General features: G+C 35.8%; 1 protein-coding gene across 17 annotated transcripts in view; it reads left to right on the forward strand.

The window, feature by feature from the left end:
• CASK (calcium/calmodulin dependent serine protein kinase) overlaps positions 1-20,142 on the forward strand; it is a 225,904-nt gene that overhangs the window by 173,097 nt on the left and 32,665 nt on the right. For all 17 annotated transcript variants that reach the window (XM_074858493.1, XM_074858495.1, XM_074858498.1 and 14 more), the window contains 4 exons: positions 7,140-7,217; positions 9,415-9,495; positions 15,243-15,431; positions 15,960-16,038. In XM_074858493.1, the coding sequence (XP_074714594.1) occupies positions 7,140-7,217; positions 9,415-9,495; positions 15,243-15,431; positions 15,960-16,038 (427 nt within the window). The remainder of the gene's footprint in view (positions 1-7,139; positions 7,218-9,414; positions 9,496-15,242; positions 15,432-15,959; positions 16,039-20,142) is intronic.

A 20,142-nucleotide genomic window follows, 5' to 3' on the forward strand; every position in this document is an offset into this window, starting at 1 on the left:
GATAGGGTTGGTTGAGTTTACCTGGCATCATTTTTTCTTACCTGTTGTTGTAGGTAAAGGCATAAGAAAATCTGGGTTTATGCTCATTTCTGACACAGGTAGCAGCAAGTTTAACTCTGTTCTACAAGTGACACATTATGAATACGTAAGAATGCAGATGACTTTTAAAAACAAATTACAGCTGGCCTACATTTTGCACATAAAAGTTCTTCTAAAAATTGAAAGAAGACTATGTGTATTTCAGTTCTATCACATAAATAATCAAAATTGAAGTGAAATTCAGTGTTCTCTTTGCTACTATAAGAATTTTTTTACATAAAAGATAATTTGTGTGTTGCCTGAATGTGAATATGTAGAAAGAAATTGAGTGTTTCAAATCAGCATAAGCTCTGTCAGGGTTACTGAAAGTCTGAGTGCCTCAAGTAACAAGCTGCAGTAATGGCAGCTGTCAGTTCTGTGACGTGACAGAAGCAAACACTCGTCTGTTCAGACAGAATTAACGTACTGCTTCAGACTGTCTTGTTCTGCGAATACTGTGTCAGGAAATCTTCATTTTAGCTGATAAACTACTTCTTGAAACCTTCTATTGAAGTAGTTTTGTTCGCTGTTTAATTGCACAGCATTTCACTCTAAGGAACTTGAAAGAAAAAAAAAAAATGTACTCCTACAATAAGTGTATCACAGAAAAAAGTTTGAAGCTGTGAAGGGCTGTAACCCATAATGCTCTAGAGGTCACAAAGTAGAGTCTTAAATGTGCTTCAGACTTTCATACAGGACAGGACTGTAACGTGTGCTGTAGAATTATGCTGGGAAATTACTGTTTGGTCATTGATGCTAAAATGGTAACTGTGGACTTCAGGCACAGTCCTTAACAGTGAAAAACAGAGGGTTTAAAGGAACAAGCTGTCTTTAAACAAAGTTGAACATAAAGCCCCTGCTGACTGTGACCTTGTTACTCAGTGTGTTTTCCAGTAAGAATTGTTACCTTCAGGGATGTGTTTCCTTGAGAGTGTGGAATCCCAAGAAAAGAGGCACCCATGGGAAGGTTATAACATTTTGCATGGACAAGGAGATGTGCAACAGAACTGGCAGAAGAAAGAAGTGGTCTAGCAATTATCAAATTAGCTCCTTAATTTTAGCGCTTCTTTGATACTACTGCTTGTGGATATTATTTTGTTTGGTAGGCCATGGATTTCTTTCAGATTTGCAGCGCATGAAACCTCTGGGGTAAATGGTGTACCATGATGGGGAGTTGTGAAAGGTTACAGAGCAACAAGCCTATTGTTAGTAAATGTTGCTGTGCAAGGGGCAGCACCTCCACCTGAGAATTTTTAGATGGTACAAAAACCTAAAAGTGATGAAAGCCAGTCCTCTTAATATCACCATGTTGCATATGGTTATATTGTTTAGAAAGCAGAAGTTGAATATATAAGGATATGTTTCAATGATTATTTTTAGATATTTCAATTTGGGGACTTAAGATTTGAGGTTGGCAACCCAGTTTCTGTCTGCCTGAATTATAACTGAATCCTCACAAAATGTGTATTTGTGTTAAAAGATCAAAGGGTTTTATGCTCCAGCAGTTCGGTACCCCTTGTTTTAACAAAAGTTTCTCTTTGTATCACAGAAACTTCCATATTTTGGATAGATAAAATACTTACTGATTTCACTGTATGATCTAACTTTGATTACATTTAAGATTAGACCAGGCAGTGAGGCTAAATTTCTCCTAGGTGTGATGTATCTAAATTTTTCAGTGTGACATTGAATGGAGGTTGTGTTCGAACAGTTTTGTGACTCCTCTTACAGGAAATGGTTAAAAAGATATTTCTGCACATGTGAAAAAGTAGTCAGAGGAGAAGAGTTTGTTGTTTTGTCTCGACTGCCTGATTGTGGATTAGGCTTTGGGCTGTCTGCTTTTAAACACCAGAAGAAACGAGTTCCCTTTATACAGGCAGAAGGCTCCTAGGAAAGCTGGTCAACTGATAGTGACGCTACTTGACTTGTTGTGGGTATTCTCTTCATAGCATTTGTGTTTCAGCATGCAAAATTTAAAGCAAAACTTGTCTTTTTAAGAAGCAGTAAAATTCTGTTAATTAGTTATAATGTCAATTTTTGTTTGTTATATCAAGTTTTGTTAATATATCAGTTGTGATTGTTAAGCTTTTCTAGAGCAAGCTCTTAATTTTGATTTTCTGTGTAACAAATGCAGAAGAACTGATGCTGAGGAGTGAGACTGAGATGTAAAATATTCAAAAGTCCGGAAATTCCAAAGATTACAATTGTTGATGCATTTTGCAACAATTATTTTTTCTTAATTACTAGAAATTTTTAATTGTTGCATTTATGCTTATTGCTGAGTGAAATTGTTGGAGGTTGGGCTACTGGGTGAGGGGAGAGTTATTTGCTTGAAAACAGAGCGTCCCAGCAAAAAGAAAGCCCATCATTAGGGCACATACAGATTTTGACCTGCTGGAAGTCTGTTGGTATTACATAGAAAAGCATTCTGTTGACGACAGTGAAGAATGAACCGGTTCATTCTGTTCCACAAGAAACCACCTTTGGTATGGTCCCTGAAGGACTTACTGTTGCAGGGCTGCTGAAAGACAACAGCCTGTAAAGACTGGTTTTCTGTGGTTAGAATTCTGTAGCTAACTGCACGTAGTACTGTGTTCTGTACAGGAGTATATAAAGCCTGGCTGTAATTGTCATTAATGTTTAATATATGATGCGTGCAGACAGATTTTATTCAGAGTTTTCTTAATCATTTTGTAAAACGTTCATGTTAAAGGTGTGTTGAATTCTTATATCCAAGGGAAAAAATGTTGTTCTTAATGTGTCTGAATGAAACCTCTAAATTCAGATGCTTTCAGAGACAAATTATGGAGCTGTAAATTCCTTCTTCCAAATTGCTTCTGCTATAGCTATTGTTTAAGTGCAAAAATATTTTAAAAGTACTGGCAAAGTTTTTTTCAAAGATTGCAAAGCAGCTAGGACTGCTTCACCAGTTCTGGTGTATTACTGCACAGTATAAGCTTTGCTCCTCTTACCAGCTTCTGCTGTCTTCTGGCAGAAAGCTTCTAATCATCTTCTGTAACCAGTGAAGGCTAATTATTTTTAGAGTTAATATGTTTTTTGAAATAGGCTTAATAACATAATGCTAAAAAATTCTGTCCAGACTGAAGACACAATTACTAAAATTGGAAATGAGAGATACAAAATATTATCCTGGATTCGTCCTTTTGTTTATATGAGTACATACCAAACAAGAGACTTGTTTAGAACCAGATTTTTTTTTATGTCCAAAAAAAATTCTGTGAAAGCATTGTTGGAATGGTATGTTGAAAACATTAAAATATAAAGCAATACTAAGAGGTACTAATACTTCCTTTGTTTCTGGGTTTACTTATTGTTACTTTGTATGTTTTTAAACGTATGTATCTTGGCTATATGTTCTTATTTTGCTTTGACTACATAAACAGTTAATGTAGAAATAGTACTTCTGATACTATCTTGTACATAATATTATTTTAATTTCTCCTAAAGATGCATTAGAAATACCTAAGGACATGTGAACCTGAACAAGATAAATGGTTCATGAGGTATTGCTGTGTATGTATTTATAGATTTGAAAACAGTATTGTCATTTTACTGTCTTCAGTGTGTAATAATTGCATTTGTCTTGTGTATTGTAATTTGTACTACTACTCTCCAAAATATTTTAGTGCTATAATGCATTATACCAGAGACAAATTGCATGGCCTGAACAAAAGGTTTTTTCCAGATGAGATGTGAAAATAGACAGAGACAGTTTGGTAATAATACTGGTTGTCTCCACTATGAAATTCTTCTGTTGCTATCCTCAAATGTCAATAATAAGTACAGCTCTTTTGTTGTTAAAAAGGGATTAAAAACAGGTTTAGATCAAGACAGTGTTCACCATCATTTCAAGAACCACAATTAAAACCTAAGAATTTGTAGCCCATCTATAAAAAGACAAAAAAACCCATGACATGATAAAAGCCACGGTCAGCTCCTGTTTTAAAAATAATTCAGAGCACAGAGGTAGTAACAACTAGCTGAACATCTATAGTGTGCTTAAAAAAATATTGTACAAGAATTAACAAACCACATTTTTCTTTGTCATTTGGATTTTCTCATGTGGAAATCTTCTTTCACCATTGATAACTTCACATACAAAAATAAATCTTTCACTACTGCTATTGGCTCCCTCTGCGATAATTCATAAAACACCAGTTTTATTGATATAGATATCATTTTCCAAGAAATAACAAAATAAATTATTTACACTGAAATTTTAAAGCTTAATATGTTGTTTGTGGAATATGTGGCTAGGAGAAGCAATTTTCATTATGTAGCCTGGTCCACTTGTAAGCTAAAATCTCCATGAACTAACTTGGAGTATACCATTTCAAAAATATCTGTTTCTGATTTTTTAAAACTTCCCAAGAGAGGAAATCAATTATACCTTTAATTGCATTTCAAGTTGGAGAGGTTCAAGTTTCTTTTCAGATTTATTGTGGGTTTTATCTGTTTCTTGCTTTTTAGAGTTAAGATTGGACAGAACTTTAGAGAAAAACACATTATACTCATGGTAAAAATGTAATGTGGTATAGGTTGTTTGCATAGTGTTTCCATTAGATCCTGGAATGAGTGCCTTCCACTGTAATGAGCTTTGGAGGTAGAGTTCCCAATAAGATTCTCTAGGAAAGATCTGCTCATGCTAGTGAAGCTACCAAAAATACATCCTTTCTCTAGTTGAGGCTGTCTTTTACCTCTAGAAACAATGAATGGATCCCAATGGCTTGGGTAATATATAAGCTTTAAGCCTTAATGCAAATATGAAGGTTTTTTCCTTTAAGTACTGTCAGAGTCTCTCCTAATGGTTTGGTGCCTTGGAAGCAAATCTCAGCAAGTAGCAGTCCTGGAAGATGAAATTAAATTCATGAAGGCGCTATGGAAAAATAAATGGACCCTTGTTTAGTCTGAACTTTGCCTTGATTTTTTATAAACATTCTTAGATGCACTTTGCTTCCTACTTTTCTTTTTGCCTCCTTTGCCTCAGAGGATAACTCTCCCATGATAGTGATAAAAAATTGTTTCTATAAACTGCTGATTGTTTTGGATCACAGTAACATAGTGACTTGAATGAAGTCAGCAACTTCGGGAACTTAGCTTTTAAACAATTACTAGAAATAACTAATAAAAATATTCTCATGCTAACTTTTCTGTAATTTCACTACTCTTAAACAGGATGTGTGTGTGACTTTCAGAAAAATACGTTCAATGATATTCATGTTGGATATCATCCATTCTCAATAGCTCTTTATTCAGTACACAGTGCTTGATGCAGTTTCTTAACAGGAGTATAAATGTGATAATAACTTGGAGTTGCTGGAGTTTGGGTAGGTTTTCTTCACTTATTTAAGAAGAGGTAAAAACAAATAATTGTGTACACAACTAAAATACCTTCTAAACCATAAGCTAGCAGAAAGCTTTCATTTTAAAAACTTCAACAGTGGTCAAGGCTGCTTAAACTACTCAATACAGCAGTGTTTTGGCATCACAAGGTGAAGTTGCTGGATGTGGAAGAAACTGAATTGACTTTTCTACTTTTCTTTCCCCAAGATAGTGGTATAACTGTCCTGCAGACAATGTTTTTTGGAAGTGACATTGTTCCCTTTTTTTTGCATTTATTTGTGTATGGACTTGAAATGTTCAACATATGCATTAGATTGTTAAGGAATACAAGGAAAACTATGATATTGGATTACATTTATTGCAATTTACATCTCTTCTAAAACTGAATGATATTTCATGTGAGAAAGAGAAGAGGGCACTTCTGTAGCTTGACAAGATTGCCTTTTTCTAACATCCGAGGCCATCCTCAGCCAAACAGTGGAGCTGTAAGCCTCTCAGAGGAAGGTCCAGAGAACTCCTTGCTGAGAAGCCTAAATGGGGGGTCCTTATCAACTCATCCTTTACAGTGTTAGGATTTCCTGAAGGAGTTAGAGTCCCTTGTGTATTTTCAATGTTTGTTTACATACACTATTTTGAATTTGAGTTGAATTTTGAGTATTTCCAAAGTTGACAGATTCCACAACTTCCCTGGGCAACTTGTTGCAGTGTTTCACCACCCCCACTGTGATAACGATTTTTCTAATATCCTAAAAATAGTTATTTGTATCTTTTTTTCTGTCTTAAAACTAAAAACTATTTTAAAGAAGTAGTTTAACATAAATAGGAAATAATTACAGGGATGACCATCTTTATATTGTTTGAAATGTAAGCCAAAAGGGTTTTTTTATTTGAAAATAGTAATTATTGCAGTGCCTGTTTATTCTTAAGTATACATTTATTCCTTTAAAATATGCACAATCTGTAGGTTTGTATGAAAGAAAGCCTGTAATATCTATCTCTAATTTCAAACTGAAGATAGATCTTTCTCCTATTGTGTTTTGCAGAGTTGAGGGTTTTTTTAAAGTTTTTCTTTTAAAAATTAACCTGCAAGGTTTACGATTTCCTATTTAAACACATTGGCATTCTTCTGTCCAGTACAAAATCCTAGTAAAATAAGCGTACTCTTTTTTCTGAGCACTCATTCTTGGAAAGGTTTGTTTTTCTCTTCTCCAAAGACTGGCTTTTGTAGCGCTCTATCTTCAAGAGCATTTTCCCATATTCTGAGATTTATTTAAATTACTGTTTGGAATTTTGATTACTTGATTTATTAAGAAAAGTGGGATATGCAGATTGATTTTTATAGCAGAATGTATGATTTACAGCATTTATTCAAGATTCATATGATCACTTCTAGTAGAAGAATATAGTTTCTGTAAAACTGTAGAAAGAGCAAGGGAGGTTTGCAGAATCCCTTAACCTCTTGAACTTTCCCATGTCATCCTATGAACTCTGAATCTATGGCACTGTTCAAATCAGGAAATGTTTAAAAATGAAAAGCCAAAACCCTAATGCTAGATTTTGTATACAGAACATCCGTGGGTCTTGCAGTTTAACAGTCATCTTAATCATGGTAACATAAGCAGGCTATTGTTAGCACTCACCATTACTTTATGTAAAGTAGCATATGATTTCAGTAGTTTGTTTTCTTGTTATTTCAGCTTTATGACAAAATAAACACAAAATCTTCACCACAAATCAGGAATCCTCCAAGTGATGCTGTACAGAGAGCCAAAGAGGTAATGGCTTTAAAATATATTTTTTTACTTTGAAAGTTTGATTGTATTTAAAGTGGAACATTTTTTTCTTCATTAAGATACTGATAAAGTATTCTGGCTCATAATCTGAATTATTTCTGGAATTCTACCATTGCTCACTTAAGTTACATAACGAGTTGCATAAACTTGCAGAATTTCATTATGTCTGTAAGGATTATATATATTACTCAGTTTCATCATTTAACCTTTGCTGCAACAATAGCAGTATTAAAAGGAATACTCCTCTTGGGTAAATGCAGTATTTTTCATGTTCAGTTTATTTATCTGCAGCAGACGTTTGATATTTATGACTTAGACGCATAAAAAGATATATTTCTAGGTATCAGCTTTTTAAATAGAAAAACTGAGTTTATCATGGATAAACTAAGAGCAGACCTAGAAATGCAATGAAGTGTCCCATTAAGAACAAAGGTAGACACAGATGTTCTTAATACTTATACCTGAAAAATAGTATTTTATTTGTTTATTTATTGCAAGTAGTAAAAAAAATAGTTGTATTATATATTATCAGTAAAAATAAGTACAGTTGTTGGGAGTAATGTCATAGAAGAACACTGTTTATAGTGCTATTAAAATAGAAGAAACAGGAAGACATTAAAATACTATGTAATACCTGATAGGCACCCTGAAGTCCTATTCTGCAAAATTTTCTGGCAGTTAATCCTGGAGGTGCTTCCAGAAGCAAAATACTCTGCTTTCATTGTCCATGTAGTTGCATGTGAAAATAAAGGTGGAAGTGCGTGTGCTGTGTGGTGCAGTAGACACGCTGGAGGGAAGGGATGTGCCATCCAGGGGGACCTGGACAGGCTTGAGAGGTGTGCCTGTCTGAACCTCATGGAGTTCAACAAGGCCAAGTGCAAGGTCCTGCACGTGGGTTGGGGCAATCCCAAGCACAAATACAGGCTGGGGGATGAGTGGATTGAGAGCAGCCCTGCGGAGAAGGACTTGGGGGTATTAGTGAATGGAAGACTGACTATGAGCCAGCAATGTGCACTCGCAGCCCAGAAAGCCAAACGTATCCTGGGCTGCATCAAGAGAATTGTGACCAGCAGGTCGAGGGAGGTGATTCTCCCCCTCCACTCTTGTGAGACCCCCCCTGGAGTACTGTGTCCAGTATGAGAAGGGCAGAGACCTGTTGGAGCAGGTCCAGAGGAGGCCACAAAGATGATCAGGGGGCTGGAGCACCTCCCTTATGAGGACAGGCTGAGAGAGTTGGGGTTGTTCAGTCTGGAGAAGAGAAGGCTCTGGGGAGACCTGATAGCAGCCTTCCAGTACTTAAAGGGGACCTACAGGAAAGATGGGGAGGGACTCTTTATCAGGGGGTGTAGGGATAGGACAAGGGGTAATGGTTTTAAACTGAAAGAGGTTAGATTTAGATTAGATGTAAGGAAGAAATTCTTTACTGTGAGGGTGGTGAGATGCTGGAACAGGCTGCCCAAAGAGTTTGTGGCTGCCCCCTCCCTGGAAGTGTTCAAGGCCAGGCTGGATGGGCCTTTGAGCAGCCTGGTCTAGTGGAAGGTGTCCCTGCCCATGGCAGGGGGGTTGGAACTAGATGATCTTTAAGGTCCCATCTGACCCAAACCATTCTATGATTCTGTGAAGTATACAGTTTCAGGCAAATGGGTTAAAGTTTATTTACTCCCTCTTCTTTCGCCCAATGATAAACTGAAGTATGGCTCTGATTTTATAAATTCTGGAGCTTGGAGGTGGGGTAGCAGATGGACCACCTACACTTGATGTCTTTAACAATTTAATTTGTGGAGAGAAGGTTTTATGAGTATTTTTAATTCTGCTTTTAAACCGATTGTTTAAATAAATTGAGACCATGTGTGAAAGTAGCAATTGGTGGTGGTGATGTGTGTCACCTATTAGCACTTCATTTCTGTCTCCATATATTTAGCTGTTGGAGGAATATTGTCAATTAAAAAAAGAGCAACTGTTTCCTTCAAATTTCTGCTTTAATCTCTCTCAGAAAGAAAATTGAAATGAGGTCTTCTATTCTCTTGCGGGGAGAACATTCTCCTAAGCCCTTTCCTGTCAAAAATATTTTATAGAAACATTTGGATATATTCTAACTGACCAGTGAGGGTTTTCATTTGTTTGATTAATAGCTTTATTTAAAAGAAAGTTATTATTGGCAATTCTGCTTACTTTGCAGGTATTGGAAGAAATTTCATGTTACCCAGAGAACAATGATGCAAAGGAGCTAAAGCGTATTTTAACACAACCTCATTTCATGGTAAGCAAATACTACTCTAGTTGGGTTAATATTTTTTTTTAATATTCTTTATATTAGAAGAAGTAATTTCCATAAATTCTGTCTAAAATCTGCAAGTGATGAAACTATATACAATACAGTACACCTACTAATAAATATTTCTGCTGGTGTGGCAAAATAGTTGCTATTACTACTACTGTTGGTTCCTATTGCTGTGCTGAAAAATGACAGCAGTTTGGAGCAATCTATGGAGTCTTTTGAGGGGAGCTGTGTTGCACCTAGAAAGAAGAGTGAATCCTTTTGGATGTCCATAGGTAGAGCTAGAATCCTTCTTTTTCTTTTTCCCAAGGTCTTGTTATGATAAAGGTGTGTGAGTTCATTGAAAATAAGTGTTTGTTTAACATTATTTTACAATACATCAATAGGTTGTACAATCTAGTGAATTTGTGTTACATATCAACTCCTACTCTGTCTGTTTCACAAACCTGATTTGTGGGCAGTAATTGTCAGGGATGTGACTGCTTAATAACTTGGTTCAAGTTACTGAAGTCCAGTCTTTCAAAACTGCTTAAAGGATTTCTTTTTGTTTATGCTGTGGATGAAGTTCATAAATTCAGAAATAAAAGTGTTTCCTTAATCTGCTATACACTATTGTCAGTTTAAAATCATGATTTGACTTTCCCTAGTGCAAGGATTATATGCAGGGGGCTTTGTGGAATTTGCTCACCTGAAAGCTGAATTACTGTAAGTCTGAAGGATAAACCTAATTTCCAGGAAAGAGTGAGCTGAAACCAACCTCATACTCAGGTATAAGATGAACTCTGGATAGCTGCATGTCCCAGTGTGTTCTTTTGATGGCCACTGTAGCTTTGGGTGCATTGATTTTAGTACTTTAAATCAGATCAGGAGTGTGTTTTTGAAGTGAATCTCCTGACTGTCCCCTTACAGTGCTTTGGCTTGTATCTTGTAAGGGTCTGTGAGCATGCAAACTAGACTCCTTTCAGATAAAATTAAACTCGAAGATGTATGCCACAAGCCAGTGTAATCCAGCAGCTAACGGGCATTCAGTCCACAGGGCAAGATGGAAGCTGGTCAGATGGAAGCTGCAATGTGTTCAGTGTGTACATCGGGTCCTCACTAACCCAGTTGTTTTACTTGTTGATTCATTCCTATTTCATTGCACTAACTGCTAATACAGATACTGGCTTTTTATGTTGTACTCAGCAACACACTGGTATGTCATTGCCTGGAGATGATACCTATCCTGAAGTCTGTAACAAATCTGGGTCATCATTTTACAGGAATACTTGCTTGAAATAGAACATAAAACAAGGTGGAATGGTACTCAGCCATATTGTAAGAAAGATTTATTTTTTTTAAAAAAAGGGGAGGGGAAAAACCCAAGAATAATACTCTCTGGTACTCAACTTCTTTATTTGGAAATCTGATAGGTTCATTTGACTTACCTTTTTTGCATAATTACCGCACAGTATTGCAGAAACTTTGGGCGCTGTAGAGAAAGAGCATTTTTTAAGAATAAATTATTTTCAGAGTAGACATCAATAAAAATGATTGCAACATGTAAAAAATTCATGTATCAAATCAAGTGACAGGAAAAGTGAGTTGGAAATCATCTTTTATAAGTATCTCTATTTCTGCCTGATATCCTCATAAATTTAAAACATCTGTCAGAATTCTTTTCCTGTAATTCTATAAAAAGTATTTTTTTATAAGGACTAAGCTGCAATTCCATAACAAGTATTTTCGATGAAGAGTAATTTCACTAACTTAGTCTATGGCATCCTAAGCTAAACTGCTAGTTGATGGAGTCCCATCCCTTCGTCCCCTGTTTCATCCTCTCCCTTGCAATTATTTTGACATTCATCTGACCCTGTATTTTGGTATTGCACTGTGCTAAACTAGTAGAAAACTGCTCCAACAAAACAATGATCCATTTAGCAAAAAGAATTAGGGACAAATGTAATACTGCTAGAGCCAGAATGAGCAAGGGGACAGAAACACGCAGTCCAGGTTAGGGAGGAATGGCACAAACATGTATAGCAGCAGTTAAATCAGCAGGAACCATACCGGTAGGGTGCAGATACCAAAGAGTCTCCAGATGCCAAAGAGGCAATCCCATCCTCTCCCATCATTCACGCTCCTGCTCCCACATACACCTTTTATAATGTTGCAGACCTTTCAAAATTATTCTTTTGTATGGGGCATTCTGCCAAACTTTCCTTCAGAGCCAAAGCCTTTAAAATAGATACTGTTAGGAAAGGAAATAATTGTATAAAACAATATTGTCAGCCTACACTCATGTGTTTACTAAGCATCATACAGAGCAATACTCTGGTTAGTAAGTTGCTGAGCTTTGACACACAGAGACTGAAGCAATAAGGTGTGGTAAGTAAGATGATGTGTGTTAACACCTCTATAATAACAGTATTTTACTATTATTTTTATTATTATCTAATGTGTATACCTAATCGGAAGACAATGGAGTATAGGCTGTCTCATTTACTTAAACACAGTATTAGTGGTTTAGACTAGGTGTAGGCCTTTACAGAACCAAAGCCAATAAAGTATGCGTTTGTAAAGTACTCTTATTGGCACTGAGATCTTCAAGTTCAAAGTCTTTTGTTGTTTTAGTTTGGTTTTACCCTTGTGTGCCTTATGGAGTAAGGAATAAATTATTAATTTAGTCTGTACATGGTTAACATTTTAATTTAAATAAATGTATGTAAATTTTGCATAAAGGTCTTTCAGCAGATAAATGATCTAAGAATTCTTTAAAAGATTATCAAGTACCTCATTTGTTGTGTATAAATTTCAAGGAGCTTTTATTCCATTACACAGCTTTGAGTAGTTTTTCAAATGTTGCCAGTTCTATCTGTAAAAGGTTCTATGATATATGTTTACTATGTGGCAGCAATTAAAGTGTTTGATGTACTAGGAGACTTTTACTTAAGTTTTACCCATCATCATGTGCCTTCCTACACTGTTCTTTGCAGACGATGATCCTGCATTATGGTAGAAAGCAATTTCACAGAATCATCTAGGTTGGAAAGGACCTTGAAGATCATCCAGTCCAACCATTAACCTAACACTGACAGTTCCCAACTACACCATATCCCTAAGCGCTATGTCGACCCTACTCTTAAACCCCTCCAGGGATGGGGACTCCACCACCTCCCTGGGCAGCCCATTCCAACGCCTAACAACCCGTTCTGTAAAGAAATGCTTCCTAATATCTAGTCTGAACCTTCCCTGGTGCAACTTGAGGCCATTACCTCTTGTCTTCTCACTAAACTTATTTTCACCAGGATTATCTTGTTCTGCAAAAGAGAGACAGGAAGAAAAAATCAAAATTAACACAAATGCATGAAAACATCTTTAAGTAAAGTCCAAGAGTAGCCTTTATATTAAATGTTTTCAATATTTAAATTGAGCTTGCTGTACTTCAAGATCTGGTGTCTCTGAATCTGTGTTAATTTTTGTTAATACATTTAAAAGTCCTCTAGTATAATTATGAACCTTTAAAAATGTTCAAATCACCATATTTTAAGCTCCTACAAGATGTATATTATTGCTAAAAATATAATATAAAGCAAGGCAAGTACTGGATGTGAAACAAATGTAAGGCCCTGAATTACATAAGCAATGTAATATTCAAGTATGGAGAGTATAACAGATCCTGGTGGGTGCATGAAGTTGAGTAAGTAGCTTTGAGTAGATTGAGCTGAAGGAAGCACAGAAGATCATCCTACTCTGTTAAAGAGTGCTTACGCCCAAGGCCAAGACCACACTCCCTCCTAGAATGGATGTTTTTTATAACAGCCAGAGCTAAAGCATGATTGCACATGGCTGCTCTTGTCTTATTTGGGACAACTGCAGTGTTCAAATACTATAATGAAAATTAAGCTAAATCCCTAAACCCATATAGGAGTATTCACAGATAAGTTTACACCCAGTTAAATAAATTAAGAATTGATTTAATTAAAGTGGTTTAACTTACATATATGGTCCCAATTTCTAATATAAAATGTTGCTTCAGTAGTACAGACTAATGCAGAGGAGTTGTTGCAAGTTTGGTTGACAAAATAAGATGAAAAACAGAAAATGCAGATAAATGTTAGTATTTAACTAAAAATAGTATTTGTGTAGGTGGGCTTGAAACACTGGAAAAACAAGGGGGAATGTGGGCAGGGCATTGCTAGTTTAGCAAATTCCATTCCACCATTATAATGCTGAATTCGCAACTATAGTTTGAAACTAATTTAAGGAAAGGGAACTTAAACTGTTTATGAAGTTATCTTTTATAATATGGTACACTTAAGAAGTGCTACCTTGGGAACAAATTTAGGATTTTGTAGAGGCCATGAAAATCCCATTTCTGCCTTGAATTCCACTTCAGAAATACATCTTGTAGGGATGGATTTTATCACTTTTTTTCAGTTTAATTTCTGCTTAAACATTTTAATTGAAGACTAAGACATTGCAGCGTCAGATTTCTCTGCCAAAACAAATTCTAGATGGTCAATCTCACTTGCAAGAGTGATGGGTTTTGCAAGTTAAGAGTTATGAGCATTTAAATTAAAATTAACAAGGTGTTAGCTATAATACAGATTGACCTAACTGCAGTGGTGGCTGATATCTCTGCTATTATAGAGATATTGTAAGAACTAGGCTTGATTTATCAATCCTTATCTGAGAAGCCCGTCCATTTGGATATAGAGGCAGGACCTCTCTCTGATCCTTGATGAGTTAGTGTAGGAGTAGAACTAACATGTTCACATATAAATCGTATTTCGTATTTGGACAGAAGCAAGCTAGCTGTAATATACTCATCATTAAGAGTTGAATGCAAACGTGGAATGGATGCGATACAGGGCTTTTAAAGATATCCTGGAGAACAGTGGAATGTCATACCATAAAAAAGCCTGGTACTATTGAATAATGCTTTGCAAATGTTTACGCTTTGTCCAACTTTTATTTCATAGTACTGTGTTACACTTTTTACAGTTATACAGGCTTTATGTCTTTGCCCTAGCTTAGAGTTCTTACACAGTCAGTTGTTCTGCTTATGAAAGATATTTAAATACATTTAATCAATTACGTGTTGTACCATTCTTTGCATCAAGAAGTAGAGTAAAACTAGTACAGTAGTATTTGAGCAGTGTGTTGGTTGATTGTAATTTTCATCAGTCATTTTGAACTCACTGTGGTTGTGCTGGGTCCCTGCTCTAGGGAAAAGGGAGGATATGGAAGTGATTATGCTAGAAAATAACAAAAAACAGTATTTCATTCTTTCAGTCAATACTGATCCACAGTCTGTCTTTATTAGAATGAAATACCACGGGATCTGAATACCTTTGCATTTTACTAGGGTAATTATTACAGAATAGGTAGCTTTCTAATTCTGTGTCTAGGCACATAAATAATGATGGCTTAATTCTGACACCTTGCAGGTGTCAAGAAGATGGGGAGAGGGAAGTAGCATCATTCTCATTGAGGCATCTACAGTAGCAAATCAGATTTACTCATGCAGATTTCAAAGGCTAGGTATGATATGTGTGTGTGCATTTGCAGTCTGCTGAAGTTTATCTTAGACTCCTTTAAGGGAAAAGTTCCTATATAGACAGTGAGGCACAAATATCTTGGATTTCCTTTAATTTCTGAAAATTTTCAAAACTACTTATAAGGAATGAGTGGAGGGTATCAGAGATGATAGAAGTCTCATATTTTGTTGCTGTAATCTCCTCTAGGCCTTACTTCAAACTCATGATGTAGTGGCACATGAAGTTTACAGTGATGAAGCGCTGAGAGTTACACCTCCTCCCACCTCTCCATACTTAAACGGAGATTCTCCAGAAAGCGCCAACGGCGACATGGATATGGAGAACGTAACACGAGTTCGACTGGTGCAGTTCCAGAAGAACACAGATGAACCAATGGTACGGAGAGAACCTCAGTATTTTTCTTGACTCTGTACTGGTAAAGACCAGTATTATAATGATTTTAATGTCAGTTTCTGCACTTTGAAGTAGAGTTGCCAGTATAATTGGAATAGTTGAGCAGCCATTGTAGATGCTTATCCTCCTGTGTATATCCTTAACTTAAAATGCTATGTGTACATTCATACTACTGCTGTAACACCAGAGTTGGTTTTGTTTAAAAACAACCTTGTAGTAGTTATAGCAGATAAGGCTTTAAACCAAACTGGACACTTTGCACTTCAAAGTGCAAAATTACATTTTTAACAAACCAGAATCTTATATGCTTATATATTAAAGTATTGCATCTTCACTTATAAATAGTATCTGTTTTCATTGCTCATACTTAAGTGAAGGCAAAGTTTTTATTTTGACCTTAAAATTTATACCCTGCCTTCAAGCTTTTAGGAGAAGTGACTGTTCTTAACCACTTAAGAATCACACTGCTTAATCTTTTATTTTAAAAGTATAAACATTTCTTTTTTGTAGGGAATCACTTTAAAAATGAATGAGCTGAACCATTGCATTGTGGCAAGAATTATGCACGGAGGAATGATTCACCGGCAAGGTAATCATGTGTCATGAATAGTTTTGTCTTCAAACACAATTATTTTGATCATTTTGTACAAACTGTGTAACAGTACATACTCCTCATTTTGATTGCTACTATTCCATAGTGGCGTACCTCTGTATCTGGATGGAGTCCTGTTAACTGCCTTTATTACCTTCCAGTTGCAGATGTCTGCCAGTGTTGGGATGAGGGCCCACTATGTTTCATTTAGGCCTTAATTAGGATAGTGGCGGTATAGCTCGGTAAGAGATTGAAGTGCCAATAATTTCTGGAGCTGTACTTATTTAATCCTCTGGTTAAAAAAAAAAAAAAATCCTTAGACTACTTACAGGACTTTTCCTTGCAAAAACAAAAGAGCTTTGTTCAACAAAAAATTTAAATTTATCCATGTATTTTCACACAATTCTTGAGGATCTTTGTACTTTTGATGTTGAGGCTCATAAAAATGATTTTTGAAATAAAAATATTTCTTGTGCCTAGAACTTGAACCTTTGTTTTCTCTATTATAGCAAACCCTGCAAACATGCATCTTTTTTCATCTCCAGTCTATTCCCTTTTTCCATTTTGTGGGTCCAGATCAGGTGTCAAAAATAGCTGGGCTTTGTCCTACTTTAAACAGATGAACTTCCTTGCTAGGTTGTTAGCTGCAAGTTTGGATTGCACCCTTAAAAAGTTTACTTTAGTTTTTACAGTTTGCCATCTTTTTCGTTTGCTGAATACAAAAATTGTCATCATTTGTCAGTCCAAAGTTCCTTCTAGCCTACTGTTCGATTTCAAAGGAAGCTAGGAACAGGTAATTAGGAAGACAAAACATAAAACAGGAAAAGGGTACAGCGATCCTTTCCCTGATATATTCACTTTGTCTCCTTGATATGATCAAACTTGTCGAGAAGCAGGAAAGATAAAACTTTTCATACAAGCAAAAGTGCAATTCATATAGACTTCTATATTCCTTTAGAGGACCCTCTGAATTTAAATTTATTTGGCTTCTAAAAGTGAATTCTAGGAGGAGATTGCTCTAAGATTCACAGGAAGAAAGTTTTCTTCCAACTGTACTTAGGTAGGGGTGATCCTCTGCAAAGTATTGTTTCACATGACTGTGTTCCATAACAGGAGTAATAAAACCTTTAAAACCTGTGAAAACTGGGTAAAAAATATAACTGCCCATTAAAGTCTGTTCTTTTATTTTTTAATTGTATAGCGTCTTTTAATTCTAAAGATTTGGGAAATTTAACCTGTTCTATATGTGCTTTGTCTAATGTAGCTCTTACACACATAGATTTAGTTCAAAAAGGACCTATACTTCAGTGTTTCTGTAGTATTGTCATTTTTTTAAAAATGTTTCTAATTTTGTTAGTGCTCTAGATGCCTCTTAACTTCACTGCTTCATTCAACATACCTATATTTAGAATATTTTTACTGAGTAGAACAACACAAATGTAAGTTGACATAGATCTCAAGCACAACACGTCTTTGAATCCTATTGACAGGGTCTGTGGCTTTTACTTGTTTTGGGGGTTTTTTATGTTGTTGTTTCTGCTGTCTCCTTCTGCTATATGGAAAACTGCCAGGCAATAACAGCAAGGACCAGATAATAGATCTACTGGGAGGGTTACAGGAACTGTATAATTTCAGATCTAGCAAAATTAAGTACAAACTGCACAATTCCCAATTACGAAATAGTAGCTGCTCTGAAGTCTGCCTCCTGTCTCTATGCCAGCTGTATCTAGTCCTGATGATTAATAGCTGTCAGTCTTCAAAAGGTAGGGGAGTTGAAGCAGGAAGGTAGGCTTGTAAAGATGCTATCTACCTGCAACTTCCAGAGGATTCAGCTCAATGAAAATGAAACACCAGTCATTAAAAAATCAGTCTTTTTGTTGACCTGTCTGCTTTTTTAGGATGAGTAAATTAATTTTATCTTAGACCTCAGGCTTTTAATTATGTCTTGGCTTTCACCTTTGTGTCAGTGCCTTAACTTAGCTCAGTTGCCCACTCACTTTTTACCTGTGGATACTGTTTAGACTGTTCATACTGTAAATGTTATTTTCAGGGGATCTGCATATAGCCTGAGTACTCAGCAGCTGTCAGTATCTTAGCCCATGGGGGTTTTGCTGCTGACTGGTTTTGGGGCATACATGCTTAAATGTGAATTCTTTCTTAAAATGCATTTAAGAAGAGGTCCCAATATGGCATTTAAAAGATTTCCAAAGAACAAAGAGGACTTATTGGCTGCCCATGTAACCTCACCAGAAAAACAGCAGCTGTACATTCTCGAAGTGATTTACTGTAAAACTCACATCAGGTTTTAAAACACTGATACCCCTAGTAAGGTTTATTCAATTTTAACAAAATGTGTGTGATGACTTGGCAAAAATATTACTATATGTTCACAGCCTTTCACTTTCCAAGCTACAGAATTTTCTTTGCTGCAAAATACATTTCTGAATAGGGACTTCAAGAATTTGGTCTCTCTTCCTAATAGGGTAGGATTTCTCATAGTTCTGTGCAGAGCAAGAGCACACACTTCCTGAAACTGTCTTCGTTCTGGCTTGCAAAGACAAAGAAGGAAATAATTTACTCCAGAAATACATCCATTCTTTGTTATTACAGATGTGTTATACATCAATAAGTCATGAATAGCTTAAGTTCTAAATAAACATTGCACTGTCAATAGAAAAGGAACCAAGAGCAACCAAAATTAGAAGGTTAAGCATAGGTATCATGGGAGCTACAAATGGTACAGAAGACTTGTTATTCAAAGATGTCAAGAATATTCTTTTCCAACAAGAATATTCATAAAGAGTAAAAAATTTCTGCAAATAACAGAAGTCTCTTCCCTCAGATTGCAGATGTCTTCCTATGGTTTATCAGTGCATCCACTCCCAAAAACAGGATGACAATCTACTGCTAAATGTCCATGCTTTATTCCCAGCTTTTATGTATACTCCTCTATTCCAGGCAGGAACAGAACAATATTCACTTCTGTCAGAGTAACAGAAATGGGAAGTGGTCCAGAAGAGGGGATTTTATTCAAGTGCACTACTGAAATTATTTGATACAGGGATATTACTGAGTCTGATTCTCATTCTAATATTTAATTCCATCAGATTTATGTTTTGAATAATGCCAGAGAATCTTTATAATATTCCAGGGCATATGCTCTTTCTGATTCAGTATTATTGTTTAATAACAATTACACACTTCAAACACAATTTAATTTTGGCATGATATAGTCAACATAGAGCCTCATTTTTCTTTAGAATATTTTTTTAAGAATTGGGTATTGAATGCCTTCCTGAGAAAGTCTGCAAAAACTCAACTTTCAAGGAGTTTCACTAGAGATTTGGTCATTAATATTCTAGATGTGAACTAGATCAATTTGAAATTCAGATGCAGGACTGTTGCATTCACATTCAGTAAACTATTAATTGTGATAATTTTTCCACTGAAGAGTGGAAGAAGAATTGTGATAAGTCCTTTTTTATAATTTCACTATCAGCAGAACAGCTCCTGTAGAATTGTTTGGATCATTTAACGTGGCTGAAGGACTTACTCTTCAGAGTACTGAAAGTTTTTGTAAATTTTGGGGTCTCTCCTGTAGCGCTGCCAAGTGAGCTTCTGTTTTGCAGAAGAGAGCCCAAAGGGAATCATAGCAACAGAGCTTTTCAGGATTCTTCTCCATGGTTCAGGCTGCGCTTGTGTTTAGCAGGCACATGGTTTGATTTTCATACATTTGTTCACCTGGAAGTTTTGCTTGCATGGTATTCTTTGGAAAAAAACCTGACTATTTTGGTTCAGGAAAAGAATTTTAAGGGTTTTTTGGGATTCTAGTTGATTGACCTTTTTCAGCAAATTTTCCAATTTAGGAAATATTTGACAGTTGCTAGTTTTCCAAGTAAGATTAATTATATTAGATACAGCAATTGTATTAGGTACAGTATTTAGAAAAGGATACTTGCACAAATTATTTAAATCATACAGCAGAAATGAACGTATGTGAGGTAAATGATCTTGTCATATTTCATTATATATTAAAAACATCTTCTGGATAATAATAAAACATGGAAGTTTTTTTAGAGAACTGCTAGAGAATTAGGTGTG

This window comes from Strix uralensis, chromosome 2 (assembly GCF_047716275.1).
Source record: "Strix uralensis isolate ZFMK-TIS-50842 chromosome 2, bStrUra1, whole genome shotgun sequence".
NCBI classification, from domain to species: domain Eukaryota; kingdom Metazoa; phylum Chordata; class Aves; order Strigiformes; family Strigidae; genus Strix; species Strix uralensis.